Source organism: Tubulanus polymorphus, chromosome 5, assembly GCF_964204645.1.
Source record: "Tubulanus polymorphus chromosome 5, tnTubPoly1.2, whole genome shotgun sequence".
NCBI classification, from domain to species: Eukaryota; Metazoa; Nemertea; class Palaeonemertea; order Tubulaniformes; family Tubulanidae; genus Tubulanus; species Tubulanus polymorphus.
The window spans coordinates 18395285-18414925 of NC_134029.1; the positions used below are offsets into that span (position 1 = coordinate 18395285).

Below are 19641 nucleotides of genomic sequence, written 5' to 3' on the forward strand. Positions count from 1 at the left end.
TATCTATCAATTTTTATCATGTTACACGACAGACCAAACCGGAAGTCGACGACAGTTCTTAGTGTACAAATGTGATCAGTAGTTGAATATTTAACAAAATATAAAAGAAAAGCAACAATGAGTGCCGTACACTGCAAAACTAAGAATACAAGAATATGGATGAAATACACTCGTATCATCATACAATAGTCGAACATCAGAAGAAATATCGAGGCAAATTAAGAATTTATGAATATTGAAGAATGTTTGAAGATATCCTGTATAGATAGCCTTTGAATAGCCTGTATAAAGTAAGTGGTTTTTACTCGTTTACATTATAACTGGAATTTGAGCCAACATTTTTTTCAACAAAATCATTCGAAATTGGATAAGATATACTTGCTTGATGCTTTTCATTTTTTTTTCTCTCAAACATGTAATAAGTATATATGACACTGCAGAAACTCTAAACTCACTATAATAGTAGTGCATCTACTCGATCACTCGATATCAATTTCGGTCTGTTTTGACTGAAGTGTATAGCTATATATAATATAGATTTCTAGTTATGCCAAACCTGTCAACGCCCGACCAGTGTGATTCTTACTCAATGTTATCTTCAGTTGTCAGGTATTATGTCGAAGTTTACGTTGTACCCCCGCTACTTACTATGGGTCTCGTATTGAACGGGATTTCTTTTGCAGTTTTCTACAAACAGAAATTAAATAACCGCTGTTATCACCTGCTCAAGTGTTTGGCTGTTGTCGATTCTTCGTTTCTAGTCATTGGATTTTTCCAAGGCCCAGTTCGTTACGTCATCGGTTTTAATGTTCTCGGAAAGATTATCTTTCGAGTCGGCAGTTTTTCGGTGATGCCTCGAATTTTTCTGGGTCTTGTTCTATTTTCTAAGAGCACTCTTGCTTTGCGCAACTGGTTGAATGTAGTAATACCCCTCGAGCGCCTGATCACAATTAGTCTTTATTTCAAAGCGAGAAATTGGAAAAATTCGCATATTGACCTGGCCTTAGCACTTCTAACTTTACACTCTATCGTTTTGAATTCATACTACCTTTTCACTCGTGAGGTTGGAACAACCACAAATTACAAATGTGTTCCACTTGTAAGAGCTTTACCGCCTACAAATATCAAACTTTACAGAGTTCTGAATAACGTTGTTAATCCAATTCTATTTGTTATGCTGCCAACTAATCTGGTTCTATTTATCAACGCTATACTTCTTATCGTGGTATCAATAAAATTAAAAGCGAGGTCGAATATTCATTCGACTAAATCACTGACAAGTCTCGAGAAAAAGACTATCAATATGGTCATAGTTCTGGCAGTTGTATTCTTTATTTTAGAGTCTCCGAGTACGTTATCTAAATTCATACAAGCAATGAGATTCCCTTTATATAAAACGACATCAATAACAAACATAGTGATTTTCAACAGCGTTTCCGCTGTTTCGTCTTTATTGGATTCATGTGTGAATTTTTTCGCATACTATGCGATTAACCGAAAATTCCGACAAACTCTGCATGGCATTTTGTAAACTAGCAACACAAATCAGTTTTCTTTGAAATCTAATATTTCAACTTAAGTGAGGGATCGTATCTCCAAAAATGGGTACTGCTATCGATCGGTACAAATCTATCACCACCGTTTTCTGTGCTGTATGTAGTAACCAGTCACCAGCCCAGTTGATCTTCAGAATTAGCTCAGACTGTTGTGCACTGGGTCATCATTATTGGTGTTTCAAAATAACAATTATAATTTGGAATTTTGGCTTTTATTTTGTAACTAAACATATTTCATAACTCTTATTTCACTTTTGATGAATTATGATGATTACTTTTGAGAAGGTGCACTGTCATTAATTTATCGGGGTTAGACTGGTTGCCGGTTAATTCAATTCAATAATTAATATATTCAAAACTAAAATGACTTTATTGATCCTGGATATTTACATGCGTATGTACTTATTATCATCTTTTTTTATTGTCGACCGTATTAAGTAATATGTGTGTCGTTTTTCAAGGCGTTAATAAACTTTCAAGTTAGTTTTTTTGTTTCTATTTCTGGTTGTAGAAAAATGCGAAAGAAAATCCGTTCAATGCGAGACCTATTCAGAGTAGAGGAGGTACAGCATAAACTTCAGCATAATATTTACTGGTAATTACATTGAATAAGGCTCACGCTGGATGGTTGTCGACAAGGTTACCAAAAAGGCCTATTAGAAACGCTATTAGATTGAACTAGGCCACTATTGAAGATTCATAAATGTTTTTGCTATATGGTCGTATGTGTTTTGTTTTGAGATAATTCGTGTTCACTCACGATTCGTTCGAATTTTTAGTTTTAAAACCAAGAATTTATTTAATCAAATTATAAATGGCACGACATTTCGAGCTCTCTCTTTGAGAGCATCGTCTGGTGTGTGAGTGAGTATCTTAACCCAAACAAGTCTCGCTCAGCTGTGTGTGGAAAATCAGTGGAACTTACAACGCATTGATGTTACCAGTAAATGGTTTTAAACTATCTTTAAGATAACATCTGCGCGCGTCTTTAAGGGGCACCTTTTAGTAAAAATTACCTTAGAGTAATTATCTCGTCAAATAGCTACATGAAATGCAAGTTTCAGCAGTCAGAAATAGAAGCTATTTTCTCGAAATATACATAGAATCTAGTAATAAACTATGTAAAATCTGCCTGAATTTCCTATTGGCCACGTAGTATGCCACCATGTTGACACATGAATCCAAGATGGGTGAAACTGTAGAAATACCGTTTAAAATCACTACATTCGTTATCGACACGACTTTGTGTAAAGGGAAACTGATTGCTTGTGTAAATTTTGATAATGCACTTGGGGACTCGAAAATCAAAAATACCACCGCCAGACCTGTGACCATATTAATAGTCTTTACATTGAGACTATTCAGTGATCTAGTCGAATGAATATTCGACCTGGCTTTTAATTTGATTGATACCACGATAAGTAGTATAGCGTTGATAAACATAACTAAAAGTATGGGCGCCATAATAAACAGAATTGTATTCACAACGTTATTGAAGACTCTGTAAAGTTTAATATTTGTAGGTGGTAGAGCTCTTACACTTGGGACACACCAGTAATTTGTTGTTGTTCCAACTTCGCGTGTGAACAGATAGTAAGAATTTAAAACGACAGAGCTTACCGTAACAAAAACTAGTGCTAGGTTAATTTGGTAGATTTTCCAATTCGTCGCTTCGAAATAAAGAGTTATAGTGACCAGGCGTTCGAGAGGTATGATTACGTTTAGCCAATTTCGTAGGGCAATAGCAGTTTGGCTAAAAACGACTAGACTGAGAACGATACGAGGCATCACCGAAAAACTGCCGACTCGAAAGATAACCTTACCGAGAACTTTAAAACCGATTAAATAACGAACTGGGCCTTGAAAAATTGCAATGACTAGAAACGAAGAATCTGCGACGGCCAAACATTTGAGCAGATGATAGCAGCGGTTGTTGGATTTCAGCTCGTAGAAAACCGCGTAAGAAAATCCATTTAATACAAGTCCTGTAATGAGCAGAGGAGGTACAACGTATACCTGAATATAGTATCTGATAACTGAAGATAACATTGTGTAAGATTCACACTGGTCGGACGTCGACAAGTTCTCCATAATGTATGCCTGATTTTAAGTAACTTGCTAGAAGATTGAACGAGGTCACTATTAAAGATTCAAAATTGTCTTGCCTTTATAATCGGAGAATTTTTTTTGAGATTAAAATTATTAAGCTATGATTCATCCGAATTTCATTTAAGAAACCGAATAGGAAACCAGAATAGGAGTTGTTTTCGAAAGCTTGATTTCTTTTACATAGGCTCTTCGTTAACTAGTTCTCACTCACCAATTTCACCAATTCTGTTTCGAATTTAGATATGGAGTACAGAGCCAGTGATGAAACCATTAGTGGAAATGATTGCCGTGCCTAGAATTACCGGAGCTCCCATTACGCATGAGAAAATTAAGAAACTAACTCATCATGATTTTCTATCGAATCAACCATCAATTAAAATTGAAAATATACTCTCATATTTCTAACAGCCTAAATTAATTGCTAGTGTCAACTAAAATTATCTCCATCGGGAAATTTGAAATTCGTGCGTTGAATTCACTACTTTCACTATACAGTAAACTTCATCTAATTCAGACACACGTCCTACTCGGACTTTTGATTAATTCGGACAAAAACTTCACAATATCCTTACGTATTTTACGATCCATATCCCGGTGTTTCGCTTTTCAATTTTGTATTTGTATTGGTATTTTATTTGCAATCTCATAAAGAACAAAGTAACAAATGAAGTATCACATTTGAGAAAAGATAAGAATGAGATTGCCAGGGTCAGGAAGAATCCAGAGATTATCGAGTCGGGTCCCTGTCAATGACAAATAAAGGAAAACTGTATTTTGGCGAACTTATAAAGCCATACATTGACGAAAACCAGCGATGAGAATTTTTATTGAAAATAAGTGCAGAGCGTTTAGGATAAAATAAAGATTTATGCAGTATTTGAATAGAATTAAATATCAATAAACAGGAAAGGATGACCTATGGGTTGTGCCAAAATGGGGTATATCGAGAGTGTGTGCATTGCGTAGAATTCTTGTCCGAGTTAGGTGAGGTTTACTGCCTCCAAGTGATCTTCTCCGATCGCTGTTCTCCTGGTGAAACTTCGTTGAAGGCTTCGTTCAGTGGTTCTGTGAAATGGCTAAAATGTTGCGAACCCTGCCTAGTGCAGTCCCAATAGTAGATTCAACGTGAAAACAACGCTTTTAATATAGAAATTATTATTTTCGTAATGTTTTCTATTCTCAATTGTTTTTCTCCAAAATGTATAGAAATAATTTCGTAACACAAATCAACATGGATAAGGAAAGATAAACGATCATATACATGAATAAATAAATACAAGTATGAATACATATATACCTTGAATATATCTGAGTTAATATCTAAAATAAAAGTATACGGTGCTGCAATTGCATTTTCGTTAAAAAACAATTAGAAGCCGATTCATCGGATTTATAGGGGCTAGAATGATATATGATTGGGTATTTTTTCTATTTCTGATTAAATCGTTTTTTAGATTGACCGAAAAAATACATCGCACTGGTTTTTGGAGGGGTACCGGCCAACGTGGCATTCGATGATTAAGCTAGGGTCAGCCAGGTTTGCTAGTAATCAACTCAAATATGCGCGCTTCAATTTCTTCTTCACTCGGTTCTTATCGAACCGAATTTTCTCAGCAAAATCAGCAAATTATCTTTAAGTGTTATCTTCTTTTGCGGCTGGTATAATAAATCTTTCGAAAGGCTGAAAATAAAGTCCAGTTCGAGTTTATTGAATTTTGTCTACGTTAGTTTATCGATTGTTTGTAGCGCCATCTGGTGTTGTACCGGTAACCCCATTGAGATATATTCATTTCCGCAATTTCTACATTTTTAAACAATACTAGACTGTATCGAATTTCAATAGATCAACATTATTAGTTTTAGTTAATGAACGATCCCGTCGTAATCTGGTTTCACATAAAAAGAGATGCGGATACAAAGATATTTTAAAAAGTTAAATTTATAAAAATACTAAAATTTCACATTCTCTTAAATAGGTTTTTTTAATAATTGAATTCACTGGCGGCTGTACATGTAGAGTTGGTTTCACCACTGTTTATAAACGATCGTCACATCCTAAAAATCGGCTCCTACTCGATGGTCCAGCTGATCAGGGCTCTTTTTACGAATCTCAATTATTGCAGTCAGGGCCTCGTTTACCTCTGGCTTGATATTTCCCTGAATTAAAATGACAATATGGATTACAATTATGGGTCTGACCATGGACTCTAAAACGAACTGGTTTCCCGTTGTTATCAGCTCTGTGTATTACCAGAAATGAAAACACCATTGTTTTAGCGAAATAGGACACACTGACTGAAATCGCAATTCAATTTTTCCCAAAATGCTCATAATCAGGATAAACCTTTGCGTTACGATAACGATTGACTAAATAGTTACCTGAACAGCATCGAGTAAATGACTTCTGTATACATCGATAATTTCTTTGTGTTTGGTATCGTGATCCTAAAAAATAAACAACTTTTGAATTCAACTCGTTCAACAAATGAAATACAAAATGTAAGTTCAAGTACATACGAAAAGGGACTCATTGCTTTCGCATGTGTGCACTTGTGTATAAGATTTTAAAAATATATACATGTACTGCATGAAAACATTTCAGGAATGAACTCCATCGATACTTACTACGAGTTGTTCTTGTAGTACCTGTACTTGTTTCTCTACTGAATCGCCATCTTTCGGATAGGCCGATGATTCCATTGAGATAAATGTCGGAGATTGAGCCGTTCTGGAAACTAGTTCAGCCGTTACGATATCCATCGATAAACTTCTGTTATTATTACACTCACTGTTTAGTTTGTGTAACAATTCCGTATTTTGTTCGCGTATATCTCTATTCAGTAGTTCTAACTTCGCGTATTTCTCCGATAATTCGCTATTTCCGCGTTCCAATTCTTCACACTTAAGTTGGAATTGTTCTAATTGTTCAATAAGTTCATCGCTTTGTTGAACGAGGCCGTCTCCGGATTCTTCAACTTTTTGGCAATAATCTTCTAGCGAGTTCAGTTTTTCGTTGAGTTGCTTGATTTCCTCGATATACTCTTCTTCCTTTTTATCAAATACTTTGCTACTATCTCGTAGTGGAATTTCTTGTGAATTACCCGCCAATTGTCTCAATTCAAGTATTTCTCGTTGGGCTTTGTCAACATATTCTTGCAGATCTCGATTTTCTTGTTCTAAAGCGGTTCTTTCGTTTTCAAGTTTATCCAATTCGGATTTATGCCTGTCAGAATCTTTGGAGGCTTTCTTCTCCTCCAATTCGAAATTAATCTTTTCAAGGGCATCAACTTCTTCGGCTAAAACATCCTTTTCTCTCAACAAACTCTTCATACGTTGTGTCAATTCAGTTATTTCATCTTCGAGTTTCAGTTTATCCTCTTCTTTTGCCTCATTTTCTTTCTGTAAATTCACCAATTCGTGATTTAGAATCGTTACTTTGTCTTCTAGATTTTTATAATCACCGTTAGTGACAGTGATGTCAACGTTATTTGAAGATTGGTCATTTAATTTCATCTTTACTAAATCTAGCTCTTCTTGTAGCATATCGTAATCCTTCACCAGCGATGACAATTCAGTACTGATTTTCTCGTTATTGGCCTGCAGTTGATCGTTTTCCTCTTGTAAATCGAACATGTCGTCTTGAACGTCGTTATAGTTTTGAGCTCGCTGCTGGAGTTCAGAATTCAACCGCTGTAAATCTTCGCATTCCATACGTAATGCCTGCAATTCTTCGTTCTCCTCTTCCATTCGTGGAATTTGCGCTGACACATTTTGAACGTTTTCCATCGTGATAACTTCTATATCATCGTCGACTTTATTCAGGTCATCCACCTTCTCTAGAAGTTGTTCGTTCTTCATATTCAACTCAGAATACTCAACATTTAGTTTCTGAAGCTGCTCTGTCAACAACCGTGACTCCTCTTCTTGCGACTTAACGAGCTGTTCATTGGATGTTTTAAGGCTGGTCACCTCTTTTTTAAGTGATTTATTTGAAGATTTCAACTGCGTACACTCAGCATTGACCTTGGCGAATTGAGCCGTCAATTCATTAACATATTTCTTCTTTTCCTCGTCGAGCTTTTCATTGGTAGACACTAAATTACGAATCTCTTCTTTGAGTGTTAGATTTTTGGTTTGCAATTCTGTGCACTCATCATCCAAGTTTTCGATCTGTTTTTGCAAGTCAGACTTTTCAGAAATGATTACATCGTTTTCACTTTCTAACTCATTTATAATAGTTTTCAACTGCTTTGCCTCTATTTCAGCAGTTTGTTTATTCAATTCTAATTGTGTGAACTCATCTCGTAGATTTTCATACTGCACCTGTAGTTGAGAATGATCTTTTAACAACGCGTCTCGAGTCCCTTTCTCAGCTTCAAAATCAAAAGATATTATTTTCAGTTTCTCGATTTCCTGTTTTAAGTTGGCATTTGATACTTTCATTTCAGATATTTCTTCTGTCAAACGACTTGATCGCTCAAATGAATCCTCTTTTTCTCTTTCCAATAATTCAATTTTATTCTTGCCAATCATCATTTCATTTCGAAGGTTTTTGTTTTCATCTATTAATTGTTCTCGCTGTCCATCTGAGAACAATAGCTGTGTTTGTATTCCCTCTACGTGATCACGGCGATCATTTTCCAAGATGTTATTTGCTTCCTTCAACTTTTGAATCTCACTGTACTTTTCTTCGAGTTCTTCATCAAGCGCATCGTTTCGCTCTTCAACTGCTTTCACTTTCGATTCCAATCCTTCGCGTGTCTTTTCCAGTTCATCGATCCTTCGATTATAAGTCTTTATTTCTTCGAGAAGATTGCTATTTTCGAGCTCAGCTTTTTCAATCTGGACACCAGATAATTCGAGTTTTACTTCAGCATCTTTAACAAACATAGATCGATCCTTTTCTAAATCTTCTTTTTCAGTTTGTAGATTTTCGAGTTCATTTTGTAATACACGCTTGGCTGACGTTGCTGCGGCATAATCATCTTTAAGTTTATTTACTTGTTGATGCAGAATCTTACAATTTTCTTCGAGTTTTTGGATCTTTGAGTTTTTCTCGGTAAGATCTTTCCTCAAGTTAATATTCGCGATTTTGGTATTTTCTGACCCACTATCAACCAACATTCGTTGGGTGGCGTTGAGCTTTTCCTCTTCTAATTTGCTAATTTTCTTTTTCAAAACGATAAGTTTTGCTTCAGTTTCAATTTTCGATTTCTCAAATTCAATGCACGAATCGTTCAATTGAGAAACACGATCCGCTAGATTATCACTACTTTTTTCCAATTCGTCGATTCGTGCATTTTTCTCGATCATTTCACTTTCAAGTAGCATTTTTTTATCGTACAATTCTTCAACTTGAGCGTCAGCTTCCGCAAGATCACGTTCCAGATCTTCCTTTTCCATCTGAAGCTCGGAGTTTTCCATTTTACAATTTCCGAGCTCTTCAACAAGATCTCTCACTTCATTGAAATTTGCTTCATTACAATCAGCAAACTCATCTATTCTTCTCAACTGCTGAATTCTATCTTCTTCCAGCTCTGAAATCCGTTTCTTTAGGTAAGAGACTTCATCATTATTAGTTTCTATTTTCCCATCAGTATTCTTACCCCGTAGCTCTTCTAATTCGTTTTCCAATTGTTCTTTTCCATCAAGCAGCTCGTCACACTTTTGCATCAAACTTGTCACTTCATTTTCTAATTCGGCCCGCTCTTCGTTCGAAGCCGACAACTTTCCTTCTAATTCTCTAACAATCATTTCACTATTCTCACTATATTCCAGTGTTTTGCTTTTTTCGTCATTAAATTCAGACAGCTGTTCGATGTATTCAGAATTCTCTCTTTGAAGAACCTCCATTAAATTTTTCATGACTTCTATCTCTTCATCAACACTCGTCTTTTCTTTCTTCAGGATCTTCATCTGCTTTTTAGCCTCTTTAACTTTTTCTCTTTCTTCTTTAAGCCTCGTTTCGTACTTTGACGTCATACCTTCTATTTGTCTTTCGAGCTCATCTTTGTCCATAGTAAGTTTCTCTACTAATGATTCGGCATCTTCGAGTTCTTTTTGCAATATATCATTTTCTGTTCCTAACTGAACTCTGCTTTTGATATCAAAATCTAATGAATCTTGCGCTTTCTGCAGCGTCGCTCCTTTTTCCTCTGTGATTCCGTTTGATTTCAATTTCCTCACTTCATCCTTCAACAATTCAATGTCCCCTAGTAGCTTTTGATTTTCATCTGATAATGATTTTGACTCGTTTTTTTCATCATCGTGTCCTTGGTCAGTTTTCACATCTGATAATTGCGCTAACAGTTGTTTATTCTCATAATCAATTACTTCAAGCTCTTCAAGAAGCTGTTCCTGTTTTTTCATTTCGGCATTCTTTTCCTCGTCCCTTGTACGAACCATCTTCTTGATTTGTTTTTGTAGTTTAGTCTTCTGCTTTTCAGATGTTTCCAATTGCTTCTGGATTGATTTGACATCGTTTACGAGCTGCTTTCGATTGGTCTCTAGACTACTCAACTCGGTTTCATTATTGTTTATAACTAGTTGAAGATGTCCGGCATGGTTCTCTAGCTCGTTTTTGTACTCTAATAATTCTTCTATATCTTGTTTGTACGCGGTGTTTTCCTTTCTCAACGATTCTATAGTATTCTCGAATTTTTCCAAATTAATGTCTACTTCATTTTTCGGAGGGGCATTCTGAACGGCTGCTTTTTCCGTACTTACAATTAATTCCTCAACAATTGTTTCACCATTCGAGTAATTTTGAGGTTCATTGTTTACCTGAGAAATGTTTTCATTTTGCACCAGTTTTTCAACGACTGGCACAGAATTTTGATCCAATATCACAGCTACATTGTCCAGTCCAACCGTTTTGTGGTATTTTAACTCCAGAAGTTCCTCTTCCAAATCGTCGTTTCGCGTTTGTAATTCGGAATTTTGACGTTTCAACGAGTTAATCTCTTGGAAGAACGCAATGACATCCATGTTTGCCGGCTGTTCATCTTGGAAGGATATTATATCCTGAATTCTTTGTTCTAAAGACACATTCTCAGCCGATAGTTTTTCCAGTTTCGCGTTGCATTGTTCTAAGTCTACTTCAAGCTGTGTCTTATTTGATTTGAGCTGTGAACTTTCGTATTCGAGCATTAACATATTTTGACTAGAATTACCAGCACACGGTGCTTTTTCCTTATTCATACGTTCCATAATTCGCACGTTTTCTTTCTCAAGGAATGTACTCCACTTTTTAAGGGCAATATTGTCGGCGGGTATTTGCAAACTGTTAATTTCTTCTGCGTTTATACCATACTTCTGCAATGATTTCCAGAATGGAAATAAATATCGTATATCTTACGGGTTCTACATATACGACAAACGATGAACATAATATCAGAATTTTGTCGAAACGTCAAAATCACGACCCATATTTACCTGAAATGTCTGCTGTAGTTGATCGTTTTCACGTTGTAGCGTGTGTATCTGACTTCGTAGCACGGCTATCAATCGTTTATCCAGGTAGGCCGTTTGCTTTTCAGACACATCTGCAACAGAACATACACAACATAAGATATCTGTTCCATGCCATACAGAAAAATGATAAGTAAAATTCAGTATTTATTTATACAATTCAACGACGTTTAGAACTTGCTATGAATTCAAATTACCTGAACCACGAGTACAACGCTAGTTTAATAGTGCATGTAATGCATTAAATATTATGATATCGGTGAGGTAAGCACATCCCTGATCATATGAAATATATATTCCTCATGTATAGGCGAATACCTTGCACTTATACGGTGTTGAGCATATTATATACTGTTATCTATATGGTCATACATGTGAATTGAAAACTCTTATCGGCTTACGATACGATAAATATACACTGATTTTATCACCTCATTCCGTTCTGGGCAGCAAATAAAAAAACTCACTCAAAAATACTTCAAAAATATTTTTCGAGTTTGATACGAGAACCATTAAACAGGAACATATTTTATATGAAATCGTCTTACTTTCATCCTCGCTGTCTTCCGGCCAACTGTCTGTATCCACCTGCATACAAAATATCGACTTATCAATTCACCGAAAGACAGATCTCAGAAACATTCAATACTCTGCTTATATACATTGAAATGAAGCGTAAAAAGTAGAATCCTATTTTCTTTTATCTTTTACTATTTTCTTTTTCTTTTATTTATATTCATTTTCGGTATCTATTTTCACTATTACTGCGCTATGATGTATAACTCACCGTTTTGTTGTTTTGATGTTTCTCCATGTTCAATTGATGTTTCAAATCCCTGATTAATTCTTTCTGCGTTTCAAGTTCAGTTTCGAGATGGTGTACCTGTCGTGATATTCATGAGTGGTCTATTTGAAACCCACAAGTAATTCATATGAAATTTTTATCATATTGTTTTAATTTTTTGGCAATCATCCGAGTCGATCAACCCTTCCCTCTGTCCTCAAAAAATATAGATCTATCCATTTCTATACGTCTATACATAACGTCCCACTGAAAATCTCTGCTAGCCATGTACACTACTAGGAAGGCAATTTCTATTTTTATGAATTGCCGTTTACTGAAGATATGGTCTGTTGAATAAGTGGTATTTTATTTCAGTAACTCATAGTCTTTGACTTACTGACCATTACCAAATCATTAATCTGAGGTTTGCGTGCTGGCGTTATATTAAACACGTCCAGCAAGTAGTAGCCTACTGGTTTTGTGTTTGAATAAGAGTCTTGAGTAACCCAATCTAAACAATGACTATAAGTATGATATGATTGTTATCGTTTCACAAGCTCGGACATTTGCGTGAAATATCAGGTCTGATTAAGGAATATCTCACCTTCATATCCTTAGCTTTGATAAAGGTCGCATTGCTTTCTAAAGCTTTTTGTAATTCCATGTTTCTAATCTGTAATTTTTTCATATCTTTTCCCATAAGCGTAAACTCCTCGTTTAGGATTTCATTTTCTTCTTCGAGTTCCTACCGATCAGAATACCGAATATGAACACAACGGAATTCATTTATTTCGTCTATTTCACGAGGATGACAAATAGGATATGCAAATCATATGAAAATATTGTTTCGCAGAAAAATCACTTTGAAACAATGATAGTATGTTTATTTCCGTTGTATTTCCGAACTCACATTTACTATAGTTTCGTACTGTTCTTCGCTAATACTGTTTAAATTGATACTTTCGTTCGTTGTCATGGCTATTGCGCTGGTTTCGTCGGTGGCGTCCGAATCTTCAGATGACCAGGCATCTCGATCTATTACAGGAGAAACCACTACATCCGCTATTCTCGGCTCTGAATACTGAAAACAGGCGCAAATTAGTTTCAGACTGAACTCACCATACGCAGAACGTTCGAGCTAAAACGTTACTGTATTCGGTTTTTTTGGCGAAGATTTTGTTTTCATTTTGGTCACTAAAGAATGGTTCTACTTTAAAGGCATGAAAAGAAAATGAACGATCGCCAAAATACGTGGCTGAATAAGCTGTATCGTCACTCAACGCGGAGAATAATTATTTACACTCGGGCAGTGAAATCTGATCAGCATATTTCAGCTTTCATTTAGGGTTTTAAACATTACAGTTATATCACCAGGTTTAAGAATGTACAATTAACATACTCAACAAGGACACGTAGTATCATCGTACCTGAGGTGGCAAAGGTGCCGGTAATTGCTTTCTCCTAGGCGACTTTTGCTGCGTGGAATCTTCGTCAAAACTTGCCACATATTCGATCTATACCAAAAACAAACATGTAGTTTTCTTCAAACAAACAAAAAACGCCCTTTTACTTTGGAGACACGTAGACTGTTCAGTGATCACGTATTTTGAATATACGCGTAGGAAAATCAAAGATTTTTATTGAAGATGATTTATTAAGAATTTTGAAGGGGTTTTAAAAGCTGTAGATATACCAGCTACTATTCTTGTCTTAAATGTACATTTATTCAATATCTCCGGTTCTATTATACTACAAGCCATGTTTTTCTACCAAAGTGACATTGTGGTGTAGATTATTCTCGTGTTTGGAAAGGCTAATAAACTATCATCTGATAATGAATTGACCCCATGTGGACTAAAAGATTACTAGCCTATGTCAGTGTGCCATACTTGAGAATTAAGTTTTGGTGACCTACATCTTTATTTCCACTCATAAAAAAACGAGTTTTGCGATATAGAGTCGCGGCCAGAGAACACGGCAGTGTGATTAATGAATTGTATTTTTCGAAGAATTTCATCGAAAGTAAAATTTCATGACCCCATGATATTGATATTGCATTTTGTACTACCTACTTATTATTTCACTATGACAAGGTCAAAAATAGAAAGAACGTCTCTATTTCAGTACAAGGAAATAAGGCGTACATCCTTTCGTTGCACCCCTCATCATTTGAGGGATTCGAACCTGATGGCATTGATCGAGACGCTCGAATCCCTGTTAGAGGTCGCGTGTGATATAGGTGATTGAAAAGTGAATGGTGCAGAAGAACAACAAACACGTACACATCTATGATACCAGTTTGGATATTCCATCCAATCACTCTAAACAAATGATATCATCACAATCTTTTATTCAGCAAAAGTCGACATAAATATAGTTTGGGAAACCAAGATCCGAACGACGTAAAGCGATATAAACAATACAAAACAAAACAAAAAACACTGATGTGATTTTGAATATTTAGAAACCAAGAAATATAGTAGGTAGCATAGACAATAGGTACTGACCTGATCATTTAATGTTTCGAAGTTTTTCTTAGGAGCTTCTGAAATAGTTGCTGATACATCATAGTTTTCCGTCGATCCTTTCAAAAGAAAGATATATGCAAATGGAAGTGAAACGAAATTATCAGTTTGCCTTTATTTCGTACAAACAGTCTTCCGTCGGCTGGCTTTTGAACAGCCATTTGTAGTCTGTACTTGGAAAAAATCTAACACAAAAGCTGCGTTATTGCTATGTTTTTCAATTAACCATTTAGAAAAGGTAGACCATATTCTTCGGAATTTCATACATTGAATATGAGGTGATATAATGTGTCATTATTTTTCATAAATTGAAGGAACCGAGTGCAAAAATATACATTAACAGTTAAATTATTAGCAGTAAACCAATCTTGTAATATATTCAAGTAATTTTCAAGGGTTTGTATTAAACAATCAATTGAGCACCCAATAATGAATACAGGCGTGCTGTCTGCAAAAAGGTTTACATTTTTATAACATGTCGTTAATACATACAAAAAAATAGTAATGGTCCTAATACGGAACCTTGAGGAATACCGCAGTTAATGTTTGAGATTGAGTATTGGAGAAAATTAACATAAATTGAACGCTTTTGTAGGTAAGTTTTAAACAATGACAAAACATTTCCTGTTATACCATCATACGTACAACTTGTGAATTAGATATTCGACAATGAGGCAATTGAATGCTTTGCTCAAATCGAAATGCGGCCAGTGTAAAACAATTAGATTCAAAGGATTTAATTATTTTTCCAGCCAGTGAATCACTTACCTAAATCCCATGCTGCAATTGAAGGCGCGTTATCTATACAGGCTTTGATGTCGTTGAACTCATGATCAGTGGCAATTGAGGCAGCAGTTCGACCTAAGAATAACAACATTATAACAATATCCTTAGCAAGCATAAAGATGGACGTACTGTCCTTCTCGAAGGAATAAATCCTCTAGTTGCAAACACTACAAAACTGACCTAACGAATCTTTGATTTTGACGTTAGCTCCGCGTTTAATAAGTAACTGACAGGTTCTCAAGTGGTGTCCTTCCGTAGCTAACATTAAAGCCGTCCTGATAATAGTACAATTGATTAACGAATTTATTAAAGAAAAGAAACCAGTTCACAATTGATTCTTTAATAAATGTAAAAACAGGTAGTATAAACTGCATAGGCTAATTAAATTTATTTGAAATCACCAGATTTCGCTTCTAGTGTGTAGTACCTTCATATGTGACTTAAATATCTACACTGACTATTTCAAGATTGATGTACCTGTTTTCATTATCTTGCTCGTTGATTTTCGCTCCGTTATCTAACAAATAAGCGACTATATCCGCATACCCGTGCACTGCAGCGAAAAACAATGGATTCCATTGGTCCTGAAAATTCGTTTAAAAGAAGGTTATCGGTTACTTTTCGGACCCTCGAAATTCATTATGAAGAAAGTATCTAAACTTATCATTAAGTAAGCTGTCATTTGGATAATTCATGATCGTCCCAACTATGGCAATTTAAGTGAGTTTCACTGTATAACAAACTGAGAATTTGGATTCGGATAAGAATTTCCATGTGATGGATCAATCATAGCTCTCCAAAAAATATACATTGTTAGTAGAAAAATAGCAATTAACTACAATGAAATTAACTGCTGCAAATATTGACAACAAGGAGTTGAAGTTGATTATCTACTTTGTACAAGGCACCTTTCAACTAGTATACGGTATACCTTATCTTGGGCATGAACAGGAGATCCGGCCAGAACTAGGGCCACAACGCAGTCTAAATGTCCATTCTCACAGGCCTTATGAAGAGCCGATCTTTTCTTCGCATTCGGTAGAAACACGGGAACACCAGCCTGACCGAAACAGATTTGTTAAAATTCGGTACAACGGATTTCATATAAGAAACTTGAGCAACAAAAAGCTTATCGGTTATGCTCTGAATAAATCCGCCGATTTCATTAAAAATTTGAAAATTCCCAAAAGAAATTAAGGAGCCACAACGTTGGATGCAAACTAGCGTCTGTGAAAAATAATACACATGGAAACAATATTCAAACTGAATTACCGGGAGCTCAGATTGTATAGTACATCGAATCGAATTCATCGTGTTTTACCTGCAATAATTTATTCACAACGCTAGTGTGTCCATTACCAGCGGCTGAATGCAATATCGTATCACCTGTAGAGGAAAGGTTACAAAAAATCCTTGTGTTCGTATCCTAGTGATTCCATAATTCCGTATTATTACTATCATTTTTAAAGTCACGTTTTAAGACAATATTCATAATCGACAGATGTTCACCTTCACCATCCAGAGCTTGTACGTCTGCCCCCGACGACAGAAACGCATCAACCATGCCCGTGAACCCCAAACTCGCCGCCAAATGGAAACTGGAAATAACTTACATATTTACAAAAAAAGCCTTGTAGATTGAATATCCTTTCATAAGCATAACTAATTTTGTAGCAATAATTTAGAATGAACATTACACCGGGTTGCTATTACATTTCTGATGCACGAGTGGCGTTGGAACTACAGCGGCGAAAGCTGCGGCAATAAATTTTTTTTACTGAATGACATTTTTTTCTTTCTATACCACGTTTTTGGCGAAATTAAAGTAAATTCGCCGCGGCAATATTAGAATATGTCAAAAATCGGCAATTGGCCGCGGCAATCAAAAATTGCTTCCAACGCGCCTGTGATGTAAATAACCATTCAGAATTGTACAGATGCCGGGCCATTTGAATCTTTACTTACGCAGTTATACCCCGGGAATCAGGTTTAGTACAAGTTACTGCTTTTTTGCCAGAAATTAAAGCTGTCACTTTTACCACGTCGCCTTTTTCTACAACATGAAGCAGCTTATCGTCTTGCTTCGTCCAGTCATTCCCTGAACTGTCCTGATATAGAAATAAATATTCATGATACACTCCTTCAATCACATCAGAAAGCAAAAATATTCAAAACGCCTCAATAGATATTGACTGGCAATGTTTTCATCTTTTCAATTTACCATAGAAACTGAAATCGATTACCTTGCCTCTGAATTCGACTTATATGTCTATTTCTTAACTACAGAAAACCTGATAGAAATGTTGTTGAGAGGAATGCTATTGGCTTTTATGACGTATGTCAATGAATAGATTTCCCCAGGAAAATGCGCCAGTATTCTCGTAGTTTATTGATACGAGTTTCCAGCGTCAGGTATAGGCTGCACCTACGAGCAAGTGAGATGCTAGAAATTATACATACTGTATGACCCGGGGTCTTCTTTGACTTGAAAAATTCTCGCACCTTTGACATCTTGACGGCTGCGTTCTAACAGGAGAAAAGATCACATTTTTTTCTGAAAGAAGAGAATGTTGATAATAGCGCTGTGAATCCCTACAAATTCTAAACGCTAACCACAAATTAATTTTTATGAATTTCTTACTGTTTTAAATAGTTCAGATATATCGTCTTTGTAAATGATATTCCTTACACAATAGCTTGCGGCACAATGATAACTATAGTGTGATAAACATAAATGTAACAAAATCAGTATCTGATACGTACGTATATGACCGGTAATGAAAACAATGTCGATACGTGTACTAGCAGAACGTAGAACGTAAAACATTCATCGAATTTATATTTCACAAATATATTGAAGAACACTTGACCGATAAAGCCATGAAACTCGCTACATGTACACTGCGAGCAAATAACGACCACTCAGATTCATGTATATTAAATGTAGCCAGAGCTGGTGGTGTATACAATTGTAATAACGTCTCAATTTAGAAATGAAAGTAGAATAGATGTTACCATGCAACACCAATTTGAGACAAAATGAATTTTCAGCTCGGACATTATGCCACAAGAATCACATTAGTCGGTTACTGAGTATACGTACGATAAATTTTGATCCCCTCATTCAGAGGGGAAAATATTTACCGGTAAGAGGCATACACGTACACAGGATCTTTATATCGGTAGGTAGACTGGAGAAAAGAAAAAAGCAAAATGAGGAAACCGAAAGTATGCTTTGTAAGGTTTCCATTATTTCGGTAAAATTCTTTTGCTAATTGAACGCAATTCTTGCAAAGCAAAGCATGGAACAACAATTCACCCAATATTTTAATGAACTACAAACTAGAATCAGCATCTAGCATTTCCGAAACACCCTGATGCACCTCGTCCCTCATATAACATATAGATAGTAATGAGATACCTTATATCGATTCTATATCATATTTTAATCCTGATTAGTTACAGTTTGGTTCCTCAGCTTAAGAACAAGTGTGTTTGTGTGAGTGTGACAGTATGCGGTACGTCTCTCTTACAGTCCTCGTAAATCCCACTCTAAAACGACAATTCACACGGCGAGGAACAAAACGGGAGCAAAACTGGTTTTTTTATGAATTTATTATCCTTCATTCCAGTGCACACACTCCGCCGAAGCGTTTCGAAAGTGTTAATTCCAAATATAAATCGAGCCGCGTTCGGTCAACGTTTCTGGTCTATCATCAATACTTTCAGTGCTGACAGAAATTTGTCACATTCCACGCGGGTTATTCATCGATCCGAACTCACAATAGAACAACAAGAGAACGCTGTTGGCTAGGCAAATATCATATTACGGTTACGTAGTATGAACAACAGTTACTACAGTTTGTCGTGTAGTTTGCGAAATTACAGTAGGGCCTAAATAGAAATTCACAAAGACATCTGGTACCTTGTTCTCAAATATCGCCGGGCCTGGTTGAAAGAATGATTTCTTGGTAAAATAACTCTAAAACAGAATTTGGTACAGATCTACTGAACAAAATGTAGTATCGAGATCATCACATCTATTAAATCATATGTTATTATCAATCGTCGTGGATCGTTCGGCGAGGGGTGCTACTCAGTCACGTAAGAACATAAATCCTAGAATAGTATCGTATTTTCGCTAACATACATTAGAACCCTCAACAGGTATTTCAGAAGGAAAAGCCGGTAAAAATGAAAAGTATTTAGGGCAATCGATTGTTACCAACCGACTACTCCTTACGGCATACCCGCATACCCGTTTAAGGGTTCTAATGGTTATTTTAAAAACAAAAATTTCAATGACCACTAAAAAGATAAAAAGAAGTCTAAGTCCTATATTACACAAAAGTACGGCACAACTACGCATACTGCTATTTTCTTCGGGGTCCTGAGAAAGACATATCTCGAC

At 35.9% G+C, this 19641-nt stretch overlaps 1 protein-coding gene across 1 annotated transcript; it reads right to left on the reverse strand.

Moving 5' to 3' along the window:
* Nucleotides 1-4863: 4863 nt before the first annotated feature.
* LOC141906282 (uncharacterized) lies at nt 4864-18730 on the reverse strand. Its single transcript, XM_074795527.1, has 21 exons — nt 18652-18730; nt 18375-18421; nt 17872-17944; nt 17691-17784; nt 17196-17338; nt 16740-16828; nt 16552-16616; nt 16162-16290; nt 15708-15814; nt 15411-15505; nt 15213-15305; nt 14427-14503; nt 13347-13433; nt 12830-13000; nt 12524-12664; nt 11923-12018; nt 11684-11723; nt 11100-11209; nt 6291-10979; nt 6045-6110; nt 4864-5822 (listed from the first exon to the last, which is right to left on the reverse strand). The coding sequence occupies exons 4-21, from the start codon at nt 17739-17741 to the stop codon at nt 5721-5723; spliced, it is 6351 nt and encodes a 2116-aa protein (XP_074651628.1). The 5' UTR covers nt 17742-17784; nt 17872-17944; nt 18375-18421; nt 18652-18730; the 3' UTR covers nt 4864-5720.
* Between the last annotated feature and the right edge of the window lie 911 nt (nt 18731-19641).